Raw genomic sequence first — 20,699 nt, 5'->3', positions numbered from 1 at the left:
TGAATATTAACTGAACTGGAAGTTTTGACTCTGTTTTGTCAGTTAGTGCTTGCTAGACTTTTATTGCCGTTAGTAATTGCAGGCGGGGGTAGTCGCATTCATTGATAGCCTGTCACTGCCTATTTAAGCGGTATATTTAGGAATAATTTCTGCTTAAAACCTCAGCTTTGGCCGACTAAGATCTAGCTGTATTTAACTGGACATACAAGAGAATTTAAGTACCTTTTATCTGCACATTTTTCAAATAATACGGCATTTAAATTGATTTATTTGTGTTGCATTGAATATTAACTGAACTGGAAGTTTTGACTCTGTTTTGTCAGTTAGTGCTTGCTAGATTGTTATTGCTGTTAGTAATTCCAGGCGGGAGTAGTCTCATTCATTGATAGACTGTCACTGCCTATTTAGGTGGTACATTTAGGAATATTTTCTGCTTAAAACCTCAGCTTTGGCTGGCTAAGACCTAGCTGTATTCAACTGGATGTATAAGAGAATTTAAGTACCTTTTATCTGCACATTTTTCAAATAATATGGCATTTAAATTGATTTATTTGTGTTGCATTGAATATTAACTGAACTGGAAGTTTTCAACTAGTGCTTGCTAGATTTTTATTTCTGTTAGTAATTGCTGGCAGGAATAGTCTCATTCATTGATAGCCAGTCACTGCCTATTTAAGTGGTACATTTAGGAATATTTTCTGTTTAAAACCTCAGCTTTGGCCGGCTAAAATCTAGCTGTATTCAACTGGATGTTTTTGTTAGTTCCTCACCCACCCTACCTGTTTTTACTTTGGGGTTATTCTTGGTGGCTTTAAAACTGCCCGCCCCTCTTGTAAATTTGTGTTTGGATACTCCTTATTTTCCCATCTCATTTGCTCACAAAACTGAGTGCAGTGAGATCATATTCTGATTTCAGGCACTCCTACTGTGTACAAAGAGAGCATCTGGTAAAGAAAAAAAAATTAAGCTTGTTTCCTGCCTTTCCTGTAAGTGGTCTAGACTGTTTGTAGGCTTCTGAGCCCCCAAGCCTTTCTGTTTTGGAGGGAAGCCTTTTAGCATAATTTTGTTTCTTAGAAGTAGCCAGTTTTCTAGTTTCAGCACTCAAATCTGTTTCTTTGAACTCCGCACTTGTTCAGAACTCGTTTTAAGCACTAAATAAGCTGCAAATTACTACAGCACTCAACTTTCCTCACTTGTCTAGAGGAAAGCAGTTTTTAGTACTTAATAAATAAGCACCTATCGAGGCATGTCTAAGGGTCAGCTCTGATGATTTCTCCTGTCTACCTGGTGAATCTGTGCATCTTGGGGCAATGCAGCAATTGCCTCATATACACAGACAACCGTCTCCTCCTACCACCCAACAATACAACTTGTGAGAGATGCACTTATATTGCCAAACTGGAAGCAAAGCTCTCTTCACCCAAGACTGGACTAGACAGTCAAGAGGAGAAGGTAAACACTTGCACCATACCACACTCATCACATAGTCCCTCAAAACCTACACCACCAAAACACACACATAGAAACACAAAACACGCACCTACATTCGCAGAGGCTCTCAATAAAAACCTGCCCAAGCATCAGGGACCTCCAAAGCAGAAACGCAAGCAAACTCCACCCCCAACACAACCTAAATAACACATAGCCCACAAACTCAGTGTGCCACTCAACCACAGCCCATAAGGCATAACAACGTACCCAACACTCTAGTCATAGGTGACTCTTTAGTCAGTCCCACTGATGTTCCACTCACCAGGCTAAACAAGGAAAAAGTTACTGTCAGGTGCCAGGATCCACCACATAATGCACGCACTCAGGTCACTCCACAACAAGTACAAATATGACACTGCCATTGTCCATGTTGATGTGAATGACCTGAGACATACCTCCCTGGACCACATGAAAAGAGACATGGAGGAGGTCTCCGATCTTGTAGCCCAGGCAGGTATGACCCTGGCCCTGAGTAGCATCCTGCCATCACCCAAAATGGTGCCACAGTACAAGGACAAAATGACTGACTTCAACAGTTGGCTAAGCTTCTTGTGTCATTCTAAGGGGATCCAGTATTTGTCTGCCTTGGACGACATGATCGACAGACCACGATGCTTTGCCAGAGATGGCCTGCACCTGTCGTCCTTGGGATTCCGGATACTGGCTAAGGTTCTTGCCACCCCTATAGTGCATTTTTAGGCAAGGTTCAAATGACAAATTCACCTCCGTAACAGGTACAAGCAAGCAAAATCTGAGGGTAATGTAACTCAATGCTAGAAGTCTAAACCTCAAAATGCACTCACTCGAGGCACTCCTTAAAATGGAGAACATCGACATCTGTGCAGTGACAGAGACCTGGTTCAAAGCTCCAGAGAGCAACCCTGTATTACCAGGCTATAATTCATACCACACCTTTCGGCCACCTAACCCGGAACTAAGCACTAAAGGTGGAGGCATGTCCATATTCATTAAGGATATCCACACCTCCAGGCTAGTTGCACAGCATAATGCATCCAAGATTAATCACAGTGCAACTAACTCTGGGCAAGACCGCAATCCAAATTGTAGCTTGCTATAGACCCCCCACCATGCCCCAGGATTCCCACTCCTCATTTCTTGATACACTGGAAAGTATTAGGGTACAACCTAACACCCTAATAATGGGCAATTTCAACTACCCCACCCTTTTGCTCAACGTTTTCTGGAATTCATAAATTCCAATGCCTTGGATCAACTTATTCACACCCCCACCAAGGGCAGCAATATCCTTGACCTGGTCATTACCAACATGGGCAACCGGTGTTCCACACCAGAGGTCAATTCCTCATTGGTCAGATCTGACCACAAGCTAATCACCCTAGACATCCATATCCAGCCCCCCACCCCCAATTAGGGAAACCACCGTAAAAAACTTCTCCAAAGCCAGCTTCACACTTCTTATGACAGAAGTGGCAAACTTCATGACACCCATGCAGACGGACAATAGAGGTGCGACTGCTGAATCCTTCACAAATGCACTTTATAAGCACTTACACAAGTGCATGGATCATGCTATCCTAATAGAACCAAGATGCTATCCCCCCCCAAAAAAGGAAGCCAATCTGGTGGTCCTCTGCCATAAACAAACTCTATAACAGAAGAAAGAAACTGTTGCAAAAAAGAGTAAAATCCCATGACTGGAGGAACTTCCTGGTCAACCTCAGTAAGAAGCTGAGATCCCTCATAAAATCCTCCAAAGCTAGTTACGAAAACAAAATTGCCACTGACTCTAAAGACAGCCACAAAGCATTCTATAACTATTGTCAAGAATCTCAATGGCAACACTGAGATCTGCTCTGAGTTACAGCATAATGGCACTAAATATTCAAAACCAACTGATATTTCCAACATACTGGCAGATAGGTTCAGTGCTAACTTTACCCCCCTCTCACCCCCTAGAAGGCCCATCTCTATACCAGAAGAATGCAAAGTTCCTGTAATCATGGCTGCACAGGTAAAAAAACACACTCTCCAAAGCCAAGACCACAGCATCCATGGGACCTGACAATATCCCAGGCTGCATTCTACATGAACTACAGAATTAACTGGCACCCTACCCAAGTACCATGTTCAATCATAACCTCACCTCAGGCTTTGTGCCCACTGAATGGCGTACCACGACGGTTATCTCACTCCACAAAGGGGGAGCCATGACAGAACCCGGCAACTACCACCCCATTAGCCTGACGAGCCTGGTCTGCAAGGCCATGGAACTTATCATCACGGAACTCAAACAAAGGCATTGGTAATCTCCAAACTCTGGACCCTACCCAGTTCGGATTTGTAAAAGGCAGATCATGTCTCCTAAACCTGAATGACTTCTTTGAAGCAGTCACCAAAGCCATAGATGAAGGTAAGGTGGTTCACACAGCTTATCTAGATCTTGCCAAGGCTTTCAACACCATCCCCCACTCTGGAATTATAGATAAGCTCACTAAACTAGATATAAATCCCTATGTCACAAGATGGGTTGCCAACTGGCTCATGGACAGAACCCACACTGTGAAAGTAGTAGACTCCAAATCCGACTTCAGACCAGTGACAAGTGGAGTACCACAGGGTTCAGTCCTAGGTCCTCTCCTTTTTGGTATCTACTTCTCTGAAGTACAGGCTAACACAGAAGGTCTTTGGCTAACAAAGTTTGCAGATGACTGCAAACTAGGAGCCATAATCGAAACTCCTAACGATGTGGACATACTACAGAAGGGCCTCACTGAGACAGATGCCTGGTGTCAAAGCCATGGCCTGAAGCTTAATGCCAAAAGTGTATTGTCATCTCTTTTGGTAAAAACTCTGCACCCATTAACTACCACACAGCTGGTAGTCTACTTAACACAAAAAATGTGATAAGAGACCTTGGGACACAGATGGACAGTAGTCTCTCCTTTGATAATCACATCACCACAGTGGTCAGGAAATCCTTCTACGTGGTTCACCTGATCACAAAAGGTTTCTCATCCAGAAAAAAAGAGGTCATTGTTCCCCTCTACTCATCACTCATTAGACCCATTATAGAGTACAACACCCTTTTGGTATGTACCTCAAAAGACATCTACAACAACTGGAAAGGCCACAGAAATACCTCACAAAGAGGATTACTGGCCTCAAACAGATGCCCTACGCAGACCGTCTCAAAAAACTCCAGCTTTACTCCGTCACATATCGCCTACTCAGAGGTGATCTCTGCCTAACATACAAAGCTATGTCAAACCCAGAGTTGTTGGACATGCTCCACTTAAAGAAATCCCAATCCCTCTGAGCTACACGCTCTAAGGACCTAAACCTTGTCACCGCAATAAACAGAAGAAACGGATCCAATGCAGTAAATGGTGTAAAATGATGATAAACAGCAGCCACAGGACAACAAGAATTTATTTAGTAAAGCGCTTTTCGTCTGCAGTAATATGCAGACTTCCTCAGACAAATCACATTCATAACATAATAACTTTAAATAGTACAAAGTTACTGATTGGTAAAAATGTTAGCCAATCACACAGAAATTAACCTGTGTTTAAAATTTAAAAACATACACTCAATAAACATATAAAATCACATTGACCATAAGTAAAAAACAACCTATATGGGTAGATACACCATAAGCTGTTAACCACTCAAGCTGAGAAAAAGTTACTGCTCTTAAATAATGAAAAACAGTAATAAAAATAAAAATAATGAATGATGTAAATAAAATTAAAAAGTGAGTATAAACATTGATTATCTAGACAAGTTATTTAACTTTAGGAGGCTGCTAATAGAGCAGCCTTCATTCAGACCTGGTAGTACATAGGCATTTAATCTAATCTGCCAACGTAGTTCTGATGCTTCCAAAAGTAGGTGCCCCTCTCTTAGTGTCATTCATCTGATCTATCACTAAAAATTTTATCTTGGGAAGGGCCGTGCCTGTTCTGACATTGTTTTACCTAGCTTGCATTTACCTTCAGTCTCAGTAAACAACTCACTGGCACACGTAGAAAACAGTTCGGCCTCCTTTACTAATGAAGTTGTGAGACCGGTTATTTCCACTAACCAATTAGGTGACTTTAATATCTTTAATTATTCCACAGTGCCTATTCCGGATGACTTAGCTGACTTTTTATCTAAAGGGCACACATATGTTCCTCAGCAAAAGTTTGATTTAGTAGGGACTATTATTGATATTAAACTGTTTGCTCGCAAATTGAATTTTAATTTGTTGTTTGAGCATAATACTAACAGTAACAATGTTCTTTATAGTAACATTAGAGTCCCCAGTATGTTTAATCCTCGTTTGCACCCTTTAATTCAATCTTTCGAAAATATGTGTGAACTTGACTTAAGAAACAGCAATTTGCATCTATCCAATTCAGTGCCTAGTGACACGGGCAAGGAAGAAATGTTACTGCTTGATTTTGTTAAGTCACACTGTTTACGTATCTGTAAACCTGACAAGGGAGGAGGAGTTGTAGTTTTGATAAGGTTGATTATTTTGATAGAATGCTCGATCTACTCTCTAACGATGCATATTCGATAAGTTCCAGGTCTGAAGTTAACATTGCCTATCGTAGCATTAAAAACACTTTAGATGAAATGCTCCTTGAAGGCAGATTAGACCAAGATCAACATAAATATCTTACTACTTTATTGGATCCGTTTCTTCTGTTTCTTAGTTTGTGCTTGCTGTATTTACCGCAATAAACAGAACATGCTGGAAGTCCCAGAGACATCCCATACTCTGGAACAGACTACCTATGTCAAACAGAGCTCCTCATTAGCACTCCAAGAAAAATCCTGATGATTGGATGGGAGATAGGAAATTCACCCCAGGGATCACTTCTGTGGCTCTGCTCGACAGGGGCACAGGAAAATAATTTTCTTGGGAGGTGAAAGCCAGGGTACATTTTTGGCTAGGCTTATATGGGCCCTAGGGCCAATAGCCTAGTACCTACCTATGAACCTATAACAGAATGTAAGATTTTGATTTAAGTATACCTTATGTATTACACATCCAACGATGTTACTGTACAGTAATTTTGCATGCCAAATGAAAAAGAAAAAAATATTTTTGTTTTAAAAGGTAAGTTTAAAAAGTAATGCAGAACAGTGGATTATCCTATGCAAGACAACTCAAATAATTAAGACTCCTATACTGTCACTTGTACAAGGAATGTACTTATAATAAGGCATATTGTTTCCACTGTACTAAGTAGGGGGGTGGGTTCAATTCTGAAGAGAACTCTGGAAGGGCAAGGTCAAAGCAAATGCTCTGATATGAGAAGATATCTAATGAAAAACCTCGATCTGAGTTACTCAATCAGGGCATACTATTACATAAATATACTGAATTACTTATATAAAAACAGAATAGCTATGAGTTACTGTTGTAATGCATGCATCTCAATTAAGTCACTATCTTGACAAACTGCTGAGGTACTTACTTAATTTCATAGCAAATACCAGTATAGAAAAAAAGGACATGAACTTCCCTCCTGTTGTAAAAGAAGAAAAGGACACCCTTCCTGTGTGTCCTTGTACATTTCATTACTAATGGTAGTTGGCAGCTATTGTGAATACTTGGATAAAATTCGCTAAAAACACAGACCGCAAGACCTCAAAACAGATACTCTGTGATAAAAAAAAGACTGGTGGTCTAGTTGTGCAATACAAGCAATCAATTAATACAGAGCAAAAAGAGAAAAATAAACATTTCATTAAGTGTAAAAAAATTATGAAATTGCACCTCAGAGATAAGTGAATCAATAATGTGAGTGTGTATGGAAAGGGAATGTTTTGTTGTGTTTCCCCTCACCTTCCTACCTCAACATGCCATTCAGAGACTGTAACTACTTGTGGAAGACCACCCACTCTTTTCTTAAATTACTGAAATACAAGTACCAGGCTGCCAGTGAATTGTTACTTTCTGCGATTTGGGGCAGGGGCTCATAAGTGAATCAATTAACTAGACACAAGAAGACACTGAAGTGTATTGTAAAAGAAGCATACTAACAAGAGCAAGTAGGATACAAGTGACATTTCTTTCAGATGACAGCAAACAGCAAACATGTGGGATGTACCATGAAAACAGAGGATACCAAATCCATACCAATTAAAGTACTGACTGAGCATCGGGAAAAGCTCTGGGTATATATAATTATAAATGAAAGTAATGCATGCTTCATCTATGTATAATACAGGCACTGGGGATGCAATATGTGGGCTAAAATGTGAATAAGTGTTACTGAAGGCATATCAAGGTCCGCATGACTGCAGTAAGTAGGGAAGACATCAACAAACTCTAGGCTACAAAATCCTACATTGCTCTTTGCAGCAATGTTTTCTCTATGCTTCAGTTGTTAGTAACACTAGCAGTCTTATCAAAAGGTACAAAAACAGATGATTCTAATGTAGTCCTACTGAATATTCAGGATTCAGTCAAGCAAGAATGTTGAAGCTCCAAGCCACAGCTTGCAACACTGAGGTTAAACAATAAGGGCAATGACAACAGTTCTGGAATTGATTAAATATCAACTACATTGTTGTGACCTCATATCACAACAATTCCTGTATTATGGCCAGATCCTTTTCTCCTTTTCAGATACTTTCAAGACATCTATGGATCAGATTCTAAAACACTTGTCCTCGGTTTAAATGACTTACTCCAATGTCTGCTTTATATATATAAAGCATATATGAACCCATGTATATACATATATATATATATATATATATATATATATATATATATATATATATATATATATATATAGGTTCCTTTCAGAAGCTCAAAATACTAAAATCTCTAATTTCAGTATCTCGAGCCCAAGAAGCCGAATCCACAGAACACTGAAAGTTAAGAAGCGCGAAATTCAAAACCTCAAATGCCGGAGGTTTTGAATTTCACGCTTCTAAACTTCCGCTGCTGTTATGCATTGAGGTAAGTGTGTGTGTGTGTGTGTGTGTGTGTGTGTGTGTGCGTTAAGGGGTTTGAGTAGGGGCTGTGGTGTGTGTCAGTGTGTTTTTTTGCTGTGATGTGTGTGCGAGGAGAATGTAGCTTGCGTGGTGGTGTTTTGTGTGCATTTGTATGTAGTGCAACCTCGGAGTGAAAATATTTAAGTAGGGGGGTGTGGGGGTGCAGCCCCCCACACGGGAGGTGCAGGGTAGCTTGCCCCCCTAATTTCATGTAGTAGACAGATTGTGTGCGTTTGTGTGGCTAATGGTGTGTGTGTGTGTGTGTGTGTGTGTGTGTGTGTGTGTGTGTGTGTGTGTGTGTGTGTGTGTGTGTGTGTGTGGAAGTTCTGCGAAATTCAAAACCTCTGGTATTTGAGGTTTTGAATTTTGCGGTTTTTAGTTTTTGTTGTTATGTGGATTCGGGTTCTTGGACTCAAGATAATGAAATTCGAGATTTCAGTATTTTGAGCTTCTGAAGTGACTACATATATATATATATATGGATCCATGTCAGTACATTGACAGTTCAAAACAACGAAAGTCACTACTTCGAAACAAAAGCATCGACCGTTGAAAACATCGACAATACAGTCACGTAAAGTAAAGTAAAGTAAAGTCACAAAAACAAGTGCTAACATGGGTCCTGCAAGGGGGAAGTAAAGGATATGATATGATACTGTACCCATACTAAACTCCGCAATATCATATCCTTTACTTCCCCCTTGCAGGACCCATGTTAGCACTTGTTTTTGTGACTTTACTTTACGTGACTGTATTGTCGATGTTTTCAACGGTCGATGCTTTCGTTTCGAAGTAGTGACTTTCATTGTTTTGAACTGTCAATGTACTGACATGGATCCATATATATATATATATATATATATATATATATATATATATATATATATATGCATACACATAGCAAGTACATTATACTGAGAGCATTTTAGAATATGGCCCTAAGATTGCAAGAAATAATCTAAATTTAAGCATCAGTAGCTAAAAAAGGAAGGATAGCGAATTTCAAGCAGATCTTTAAATATCAGTTGTTGTTGTGTCTTTCGGCTTATCCCGGTTAAGGGTCGCCACAGCGGAACTCCGGTCCGCTAATGTTTGGTAGTGGATTTTTACATGCCGAGTTACCAACCCTGACGCACAACCTTCAATGAAGGCACGCCCATGCCAATGAAGGCAAGCCCATTCATGCATGCCTCCACACAGAAGACGCTCTAGCTGAGAATCAAATACGACATCTTGCTGTGAGGCGACAACGCTACCGCAGCTTTAAATATCAGTGAGTTGAAATATATTTTAATGTAAATACTTGCTACTTTCCTGTTTCCCATCATTCTATAAATTATCTGAATTTACACATTTAATGCATAATATATTTTATTTTTTTTAAAGATTTTGTACAGTGTTTTTGGCAAGCAAGAATGTTGAAGCTCCAAGCCACAGCTTGCAACACTGAGGTTAAACAATAAGGGCAATGACAAGAGTTCTGGAATTGATTAAATATCAACTACATTGTTGTGACCTCATATCACAACAATTCCTGGATTATGGCCAGATCCTTTTCTCCTTTTCAGATACTTTCAAGACATCTATCTACTACATGAAAGTAGGGGGGAAAGCTACCCTGCGCCCCCACACCCCCCTACTTAAATATTTTCACTCCGAGGTTGCACTACATACAAATGCACACAAAACACCACCACGCAAGCTACATTCTCCTCGCACACACATCACAGCAAAAAAACACACTGACACACACCACAGCCCCTACCCAAACCACTTAACGCACGCACACACACACACACACACACACACACACACACACACACACACACTTACCTCAATGCATGACAACAGCGGAAGTTTATAAGCGTGAAATTCAAAACCTCCGGCATTTGAGGTTTTGAATTGTAATTTATGTTAATGTAAACCGAATTTTCTTCTTTTACCCTTCTATGAGTAATATGACTTTACACACTTGATACATTTACTTACTAATTCAGTGATAGAGTATTATTTTCTAAAGTTTTTGTGATTTGGTTTAAGTAGTCTGGTAAATTTTGGTTGACCTTATTTTAAGCAGTTTAATTTCAAATTACCTATTTTTACATTTAAAATTCTTTTTTTTTCTTTTCTTTTCATTCAGTTGGGGGTTGCCAAGCAGTTTCATGTGTGCTATATTAAAACACTACTTTTCTATTTACAAAATTATTAAACTTAATAAAATGACACTGGCCTTGCAAAAAAGAAACAGTAGACATGAAATTCTCTTTTACCCTATTCTCATTTCAACAATTTAACTTAGCAGTATGCTCTAAAACTGGATATCTCTCCTTGTCACTGAACAGCCAGAAGGTCTGTGATCTACTGCCTCCAGAAGAGTAGGATATGGTAATCAGAAGAGAATAATGCCTGCTGATTCTCTGACGTAAATCCCCAAAAGTAAGTGTTTCTGGACACTATGAATTTCTACACTATACTATATGAGAAACATCACACCAGTGAATGAAAGAAAAATAGCGTCTGATACGACAGTTGCGCTGACAAAGGTCATTCTAAACAGCATATCTTTACTCTTCCCAGATTATTTTTATGACAGCCAGGTTACACCATTTTTGATAACATCCAAGTTGTCTTCACAGAAGCAAGCTGAAAAGTTTAAGCCTTACTTTTACTAGCATACATGCAGTAAATGACAGGAAAAGATAATCGATGAGTGAAATGAATACCACTGAACCGTCTTAACCTTAAGAAATCAGTGACTAGGAAAGCAGGTCCACACATGCGCACACACACAAAAGTACAACATTGTAAACAATTTTACCCAACTACTTCATGCTGACAAAATATCAGAAAGTCACACAAAGGAGAACAGTTAACATTAATATCTACTTGTTCAGGTGGCACCATTCTTTCAAGGAGCAACTGATGAAAAAATCAGTGCTTTCATTTAATACTGGCTTCAGTACAGTAGAAAACAGAATGCATTAAATCTAAATGTAAAGCATTTTTTCCTGATATTTTCTCGTAACTATCTACAAAATGAACTGTAGTAGCAGGAAACACAATGTACTATATTACATTCAAAAGATTTTACAGGCCTTCAGTAGGTAAGTACCATCAAAAAAGAGACAAGCATATACCGCTAATGTTTATAATGAGGTTAGAAAATAATATAGAAAAACGTGATACACTCTTGGGGATTGAATTGTATCATGTCATACTGAAAGGCATAAAAAGTGACATTACTGTGCTGTCAATTTACACATTATCATGTTTATTTCAACTATCTTATTTACTGGCTATTGAATCATAGAACATTAATTTCATGATACAACTTTGCCAAACAGGTTAGAGACTATAGAATTTCTAATACATACATATTGCACTTTCCAGCCATGTTCAAACATTAGGGAGAAAAGTGATTGATTAAATTCTGTCAAAGAGTGGAAAATTAATAATTTTTTGTTAAATCAATTCCCTCCCTGGAAATTATTTACAATTAGTGTGAGGGAATCTATTATACTTGAACCCCCCCCCCCAAAAAAAAAAACAATTGATAAAGCACAGCAGAACCAACCCTTTTATTAGTACATAATTTTTCCTGCATGGACTGTTATCCTTTAAGGTGAACATCACTACAAGCATACACACATTTAAACCACAGATCAGCCATTTAGGAAAGATGTGAGGATAATCACAGCTTACTGTAAAAGAGTCGACTCCTGAAACTGCAGGCTCCACGATGAAATGTGACTCCTCCTTTACTGGGAGAACCAGTGGAGGAGGTGGTAGAGGTGGTGGTGAGCGTGATGGTAGTGACTGATTAATGGAGGAAGCAGCACTTGACAATGATGGACTGTGGGATAATCCCCTCTGCAGATAAGGGGGAATGAAATCATCAAGTGTTGGAAAAGTCAGAGGCGCACCACTAGAAAGGATTTCAGGAAGTGGTGCTTCTTTGCCAGCAGAAACCAGTGGTGGAGGTGGGGAGCTCGAAGTGCCTTCTTGTTCTGAATTTGCGTTATGCTGCTCAAGTGACACTACTATTACCTCAGGCTGAGCTGTGGCTGAAACATTGTCCTGTGGGAAATAAGGTGGTGTTATGCAAGGTGAAAATGGTGATTCAAATACATCAGCAAAGCAGCACTGAAATGGCATGCACTTATATGCAGATACTCTACATAGCAATTATTTTCTGTTTTCTAATACAATATGCATACAGCTGCATGTAGGTCAATGGTTAAAAATTTATTTCTCATTAATTTCTACTCCTACATACAAGCAAAGCCACCTTTATGCTTCCATTATATGCTTCACAAGTCATATATGTAAGCCATACAAAGTCTGTACTTCTCAGTTCTCAAAATCCAGAAACCCAAAATTTACAGTAGTGAAATCAAGCACAAAATGTAGGCTTATGTCTCAGCATCAGAAAAAAGGCACAACAGAGAAAGAGTGCTAGTGCTCACTCACACCTCAGAAAAGTGCTTGCAGGAGTAAGGAACAAATCTGAGAAAAAGGGCTAGACGGTGAAGAAACATATTAGTATATTTATGGAGTTGTATGTTATCTGGTGATAAAAACAGAACTGTAACAACTGAGAAAACAAACAATACCAGGCTGGAAATCTTGACCTGTAGTGGATGCTGCTGCTGAAGTCCATGACATTTTTCTGTTCTCACTGGTCTTGTTGAAGTGGCAGTGACTGGAACGTTAAGCGCTGTATAAGTATTCAAGTCAAAGTGATGTGCTGATGGCATCTGGAAGGAATCTGTATGTGCGTTGCTGCCCACATCTTGGCTTAACACAGCACCAAACAATGGCCTGGGAGGGACAGGAGGGGAAAGAGGAAAGGGGGATGTCCAGGGGGTTATTAAGCTGGAAGGGTGTTCTGTGGCCAGTGTTTTGGTTATATCAGCCTCCAGACAGCCACCTACTGTTTCCTCATGTGGAAGAATCATGGTGTTTTCAGATGTAGCTGGACTAGTGCTGTTAGCCAAACAAGCAACAAACAGACTGCTGACCTTTCGATCAGGGGTGGACTTGTGACTGTAACTTAGCCCAACATTGTTAACTGTATCAGTGCTGTTCTCCTTTGTGGTAGTGTGTGACAGTGCTGCATCTGGCAAAAGGGAATGGCAGGAAGAAAACTGCCCAGTGTGCTGCATGCCACTAGGAATTGTACTAGCAGGTTCATGTGTGACAAATGTGAAAGGGTGATGTGGGCTTTCAAAAGAAAGTGTGGAGCTTGGCCCCCTACTGACATCATGTGAGCATGAGCGTGTGTAAGGTTTTGGGATGCTAATGTATAAGCAATCCATAATTGGAACACGTGAGAGGTGGGAAGGTTTATAGTTAGTCTGTGGACGCCATGCAAAGCTTTCCTCCTTAGGAGGAGAGGGACGGGGAGGAGGTTTCTTTAAAGGTAAATGCCAGATGAGGGAAAAAAACAAAGTAAACAAATGTAATATAACTCAGCAGGATGAAAAAAGGTGAACAAAAATAATGAAACTGATTCAGAAGGCAAAAAAATACTAGAATAAACCCGATAGCCACTGTATTTGATTCACAGTTTAACTTACCTGTTTTTACTTACAGTGTTACTCTAAAGGGATGCATGTGTAATACTAAAACATTATATGAAAATATGTTGCATCATATTGTACAGCTAAATTGTTAGCTAATTAGCAATACATTATTAATTATGACAGTCCTTGGAAAATAGGACAACAGTACCAATTTAAGTAGAGAACCAGTAAGTTCCTGATAAAGACAGACCTGTAAGAGAGATTTTAGTTTAACATGCTTTCTTCAAATAAAATGCACTGCCCAACAATAAGTATACCTTTATCCTGGTTTCACTATCAACTTAAGATAAATATTATTAGTTGGTATGAGTGTGTGTGTGTGTGTGTGTGTGTGTGTGTGTGTGTGTGTGTGTGTGTGTGTGTGTGTGTGTGTGTGTACAAAATAAGTATGTGTGCCAAACCTCTTAGCACAAAATATCTGGACAAAACCTATAATAATGGGTGGGCGGCCCAGAAATAGAGGCAGAACTTAAATGTTGCTCTTAAAAACTTAGAAAGTTGCTAGAACAGCAGGATTTGTGTTAGCATGTACTTTCTGACAGATACAAAGTCTAACTCAAATGTATGCCATTATTTAGTGACTTCAATCCTCAGTGATTCGCCCAGAAAAACACAATTTTGTCAGGAACAGACCAAAAATATGAGGCAAAAATCTAGACAGTCTGCAAAAAATTGTATAGTTGAGAGCTATGATGTATACAACCCCCCCACACACACAGTCACATTATAAAAATATACATTTTGACACAAGAGACCAAATTATAGTTGACTTACTATAATATACCTTTTAGTTATTCAGAAACATTACTTTTACTAAAAAGATAAAACTTCCTTTTTACACATAAATACAAGCATTATAATAGCAGAATGACAGCTGTGCCCATAAATGCAGTACCAGGTCAGCCTACAGTCCTCCTTAGAAACATCTTTGTCCACACTCCGGATAATAAATGACCTGTGTTCCATGCATTTTTGAATTCACCATTGTTTTTCACATTGCTGCCAATTCATTAAAGGAATTAAAATCACTCACCATCTTTTCAGTGAAAAAAAAATCTCACTGTGTCGCTCTCTCTCTCTAACCAGAGGTATTTTAAGATGGCTTCTTTCTTGTTTTTCCATTCACTCATATTTCTCTCCCTGTTAACTCTCGAGTTCCAAACTGCAAAAAATACCCTTCGTCAGCACCTCACTACAGATATTCTTACACCTTCATCTACACTGTCCTGTCACACCTGCTTTACATCTACATCCTGCACTATTTCACCACAATCACTGAACAAAAGTGTGTCCGTATAGCAATCCCTTTCCAGCTTATCATTTCTTACAATATTCCAGTTCAGAGGTTCATAGACTAGTACTAGGCTAACTGCCCGTGTGGGCCATTTTAAGCCTAACCAATTAACCTATGTGAGAATCAAACCCTGCACCTTCAGTCTCAAGGCACATACCTTAACCATTATGCCAAGCTCCCTAATGGAGGAGCAGTAATAGCTGTTCTGGCATTACTCACTCAAGCAATCTGGTCTGTACAGATGTCACTCTTAACCCAATGCTATATTGTATGGTCTCTCTCATTCTGTCTGGACTTAGCTGTTCATGATATCACAGTCAGCAATGTGAATATCTGAAGTGTCAGCAGCACATTATCTCACCAAGAAGCATGGATTCAGACATGTCATCTGAACTTAACCTCAGACTCTAAACCTTGTTTTTTTATTATATACTTATATGCTTGCTACAATTATTAAAATATGTAACTTCATAAATATTAAGTCTGTGTTCCAGTATCGTGAGGCACAGAAAATGTAGTGATCTCTCATATATGACAGCAATGTCTCCCTAGTTTAGTGTCTACATAGGAGATGGGTACACACTAATAACTTGATATCACTTTACCATCAATACAACACACTCATCCACTTAGATGAGAAAACACTGTATTAAAATAATATTGTTCCACAAATGATCAAATACCATTCACAGATCCAGAGTGATTTAATTGCACAGAGGAAATAATCATGTCTGGCCAACACTAACGAAAGAGTCTAATGTCTCACATATGTTGGTGACCCCGAGACCTAATGACTTAATGGACAGCATATCCATTTTGACTGGGTCCTGCCTAAGAATTTCAACACAATGTTACACACTTGAGGCCTCTCCACCATAAAAGTGGGAACCACATTGTTGTGTCATATTTCATCTAAATAAGAAGGCCCAGAATTACAGATGTAAGAATACATTTCTGTTTAATGTAGAGTATTAGTGCTCCAACTTCAGAAAGGTTTACTAACAGAACAGCTCAAAATATATGTGACAGACATTGAAGAAGCACTCCAGCACCTCACCAATACCCAATTTCTGCAAAATAAATACTATCTTGCTTGCATAAACAGAGTAAGACATGGTTTATATCCCTGATGTACCCAAGACAACCAGAAAGTTCAAACATCAGGAAGTCCTCTGGTCTACATTCACATCCACCAAACACCCACAATGACAAGTGATGTGCCAAAGTAGGTAACAAATGCAAGTAGAAAGTAAAAGGCTTTAAGACAAATATCATTTGCAACAAACTACAATTCCAAAAACTTTGGGAAAGAAATAATTTTCCTCACTGAACAAACTCTCAGCAAGCATGGCCTGCCCTTATCTTTCCAAGTACAAACCTTCCACCGCTACTCAATGATATTATATTTTAAACACCTTTATTAACTTCACATATTACAGTGTGTCATGGGTACAAATACAGTTATAAAATGTAAACAAATCATTATATAGTCTTCCTGTTTTTATGAATTATACATATACTGTATTTCTTAACAATTACTATTCAGTTTAACATTTTTAGCTTATGTCCTACCTTCCCTGAAATTGTTCTCTTCCTACTGAACATTATTCTGCATGTAGTGTTCCCACAGATTCCATTTATTTTTTATGTAGTTTGTTCCTTCCCTTTTTAAAGATCCCACCTCCAGTTATTTTATCTGCTGTACAACATTCAATAATTATGTTATGGTTGGTTTATCTTTTGGTTTCCATTCCCCAGTAGTTGCCAATCGCAAAAATTATGACACCTTTTGCAAGCTTTCTAGGAGTCTGTTCTTGGGCTGATGTTCTTTTCCTTGTTCATTAATTCTCTTACAATGGACCACCTAAACTCCAAAGCAATCATTTATGCACATGGCCTGGTGTTATTCAGGACAAGCAACCCAAATGCAGTTTTCATTTCCAAACTCGGCCATGATGTCAACTAAGCAATGGTTAGTTTTAGCAGATATCCATGATAACTCCAAGATAAATGCAATGCTCTTTGGTACTTGTGCCAAACACAAGCCTGCTTCCAAAGAATGCAGAAAGAAAGCAACCAGTTCCACCAATGACAGTTCTAAACTTCAGACAATGTAGACAACTGTGTTACTTTACTTTCCAGGTCTGTCATATGAATAGCACCATCTACAGAACTTTTTAACTTTTAAATTATTACCATTCAGATGTTCCAGAATCACACAGCAGTGTAAAACTAAAATCTGTGGCATCTGTAGATGGACAGAACAAACTGATATCATACAGACAGAAGATTAAAGAAGCCTCACCCTCTGAACCTTTCTGATGTGTCATTACATATGGAGGAATGCATGGTATATTTACAAATGGAGAAAAATGTTTATTAAATTGCAAATACAAAGAAATCTGTTTTTTTTTTTTTTTTTTTTTGAGGGCAGAAAGCATTACCAGTTGTAAGTTATACTGAAGTGCATTCATGAACCACATCACACGATCATTCTATTCTAAGCATTGAGACCAATATGCATACTCCAAATCAATATGATGTTTTTCTTTTTTGCAGACTACATGGCTCTGATATGCTAGAGATTAGAAATTGTTTAATTTGTAAATCTCCTATATTACAGAGTACAATTAATCTCAGAGCTCCTTAAGGTTTGCTACAGTATTCTCTTTCACCGTTTGCTTATCTTAAATTTAATCTACTGCCACTCCAACTGTCATTTTAAGAATGTGGGTAGAGAACCATTTAATAGAAGAAAACTGAAAATGCTCTTCAGCAAAAGCAAAGAAGAACTCTGTACAGCAAGACTCCACTGGGTACTTCAAGGATTCTGTGTCATTACTTGTAGGAAACAAATTCAAATCAGTGAAACACCAAATGTTTACAGAAGCACAAATTAAATGTCATAATACGTTATTTACATCTCTCATGCCTAATCAGATGTATATGCATATTATGTAAAACATGTAAAGCATACCTGTTATCACCCGTACATTTCAGGATCTGAAAATGCATACACTTACTGGTATTAAATACATATCCTAGTTCTATATATAAAATAACAACAGTTCCCAGTCTCTTGCTAAGCATTTGTTTCCTATGCTCAGTGATAAAAGTCATTTATTTCATCCAATGACAGGCAATCACAAGTGTGTGTCAGATATAACAGTCAAGCTCCAAGGCTAATGCTCCTGGTTGTTCAGCAAATGATGGGCATCAGACTCGTGGGGTCTGGTGGGCAGAGAGGGAATCATTCAATGATCCATTTGAGATACAGCTTAGATACATGGAAATGGTACATTTTTGATTCGCGTGTGATTTTTCACCTTTCTCCACTTGAACTGCACCCCAGGGGTGTCAGAGAAACACAGATACTCCTGCCCAAGATGTACAAGTCTGCATGTCTTCAAATTACAGTAATCCATGCAGCTCAACATCATTGTGTTGCTTCCTCTGTTAACTGTTAAATGATGCAGACTTAGCCACCCCAAAAGAGACAGTCTTACCTTGAAATCTTCGTCCTCTGCACCCTATTCAACCTTCTTCCTACTGAGTGTTAGTTTCACATCCATGTCACTAGTGTCAGTGGAAAGCTAAAGCTTATTATATATGAAGTATGTGATACTGTGTAATCCTTGACAATAATGATTGACACATTTTTATCAGTTTCTGGAGATTAACTTCCAGCTACTCCCTCGAAAGACAGAAACTCTGATTTTCACAAAAGCAAAGATCAGGAATTTTTTGCATGCCTTGCTTTGCCCAGTCCTTCTGCAGTGAGGTCACCTGTAATGTGGACTGCATGTGACACTGGCTTTGTACATGCTATACATGTGTTTTCATGCATGCTTAAACTGTCATGTGTGTGCCCTGTACATGACCTTAATCCCAATGATTTGACAGACCATTTTCTGGCCTTTAAAAGAGACTGGTCCACAACAGGAATCCCCTTAGACTTTCAGCTTGGAATGGGCAAACAGACTTTACTTGCTCACTCCCACTCTTTCATCAGACATCTGTAGTATCTGGGTCCAACAGTCAAGCTCAGATCTTGGCTAATCAGTCAGTATTAAAACACCTGCAACATCATTGTATTACAGTGTTGTAAAGTTTGAAAGCCACTGAGCAATTAGGCCACTGCAGGAAATATCACAAGTAATAACTGCTACAAGGGAACAAGCACAAAAAAGTCACATCTTCCACACAGAGACAAAAGTTCATGATGTGTAACACACCATGTTAATGAAGCATAACCTCACAGCTAGTATTATTGTATTTATAATCACTGGAAAAAAAGAACAGAATATCATAACGTTAATGTGCATTAATGTCCGTATTCTTCTTAATGTAGCTCATTACTCTATACTTGTACTGTTAAAATAGTAGCTATAACAAGATGTAAACTATACACTGCTATTTTTCTTTTTGAGACTTTTTGTCCCCTGCTGCTTGATGTCCATCAGAACTACCCTCAGTCAATCAGCCCATTTGTTCCCATCAGTGGAGACTGAGAGGGGCCATCGTTCAGGCATCATTAATGGTGGTTCAAATGATTTTCTGGTTTTCTCCACCATTCCTATCACACAGCAATATGCTGGTTAGTTTTGTGCAATGGACTGTCTGTGAAAGGAACCCCCTGTATTATAGAAGGAGCACTACCTTTGCCTCTTTCTACAACAAGCATTGCCTTCAAGAATCTCTGCTTCTCCCTCCACAGACTGTGCCAGGGAGACTACACAACCTTCTGTGCCTCATAGTGTGTGCAACACCCCCCCCCCCCCCCAGTGATAGGTGAGCAGGCCATGCCTCTTCACTCCTACCCTTCCCTGCCTGCAGTTCCAATGAAGAGGCTGCTAACTGGTACTGTTTCACCTGGGTCACAGTCAGGGCTCCATCCCCCTTTGTGCTAGGCAGCCAGGTTATTCTGTCTATATATATATATATATATATATATATATATATATATATATATATATATATATTCAGCATTTCGGATCCCTGTGGGGCACACTTTGGATAAGGCAACTGCTGAGAATTAAATTCAGAGTGTAGCAGAAGTTTAAATTTCAACGTTTACAATGTGTACCAAAATATTTTATTGCACAGTTCTATGTTCCGACATGAATGACAGCACTGATGACATTACTGTTGCTGTCCCACAAGAACATTGGATCGTTTTTCTCTCTGTTAAAGATCTCCATGTAGAAATACATTTTTCTGAGTAAATGGCTCACAAGTTCACACTTTTAAAAGAAGGAAATGAGCTAGTATTCCTTTATGGTATGTGACAATTTCTTTATAGTCATATACTCAACAACCAGGACAAGAAATATCATGTCTGTGCC

At 38.9% G+C, this 20,699-nt stretch overlaps 1 protein-coding gene across 32 annotated transcripts in view; it reads right to left on the bottom strand.

Annotated features, from left to right (window-relative positions):
- The window catches only part of SORBS1 (sorbin and SH3 domain containing 1), a 4,096,285-nt gene that overhangs the window by 718,539 nt on the left and 3,357,047 nt on the right, over positions 1 to 20,699 (bottom strand). For 28 of the 32 annotated variants that reach the window (XM_044056121.1, XM_044056122.1, XM_044056123.1 and 25 more), the window contains 2 exons: positions 13,089 to 13,889; positions 12,178 to 12,552 (listed from right to left, as the gene is read on the bottom strand). The exons of 1 other annotated variant lie outside the window; for it this stretch is intronic. In XM_044056121.1, coding sequence (XP_043912056.1) covers positions 12,178 to 12,552; positions 13,089 to 13,889 — 1,176 coding nt within the window. The remainder of the gene's footprint in view (positions 1 to 12,177; positions 12,553 to 13,088; positions 13,890 to 20,699) is intronic. 3 more of the 32 variants (XM_044056116.1, XM_044056131.1, XM_044056133.1) reach the window with 3 other exon arrangements.

This window comes from Protopterus annectens, chromosome 14.part0 (genome assembly GCF_019279795.1).
Source record: "Protopterus annectens isolate FY-2018-M chromosome 14.part0, PAN1.0, whole genome shotgun sequence".
Taxonomy (NCBI): Eukaryota; Metazoa; Chordata; order Ceratodontiformes; family Protopteridae; genus Protopterus; species Protopterus annectens.
This window is presented reverse-complemented; position numbering and strand designations above follow the sequence as displayed.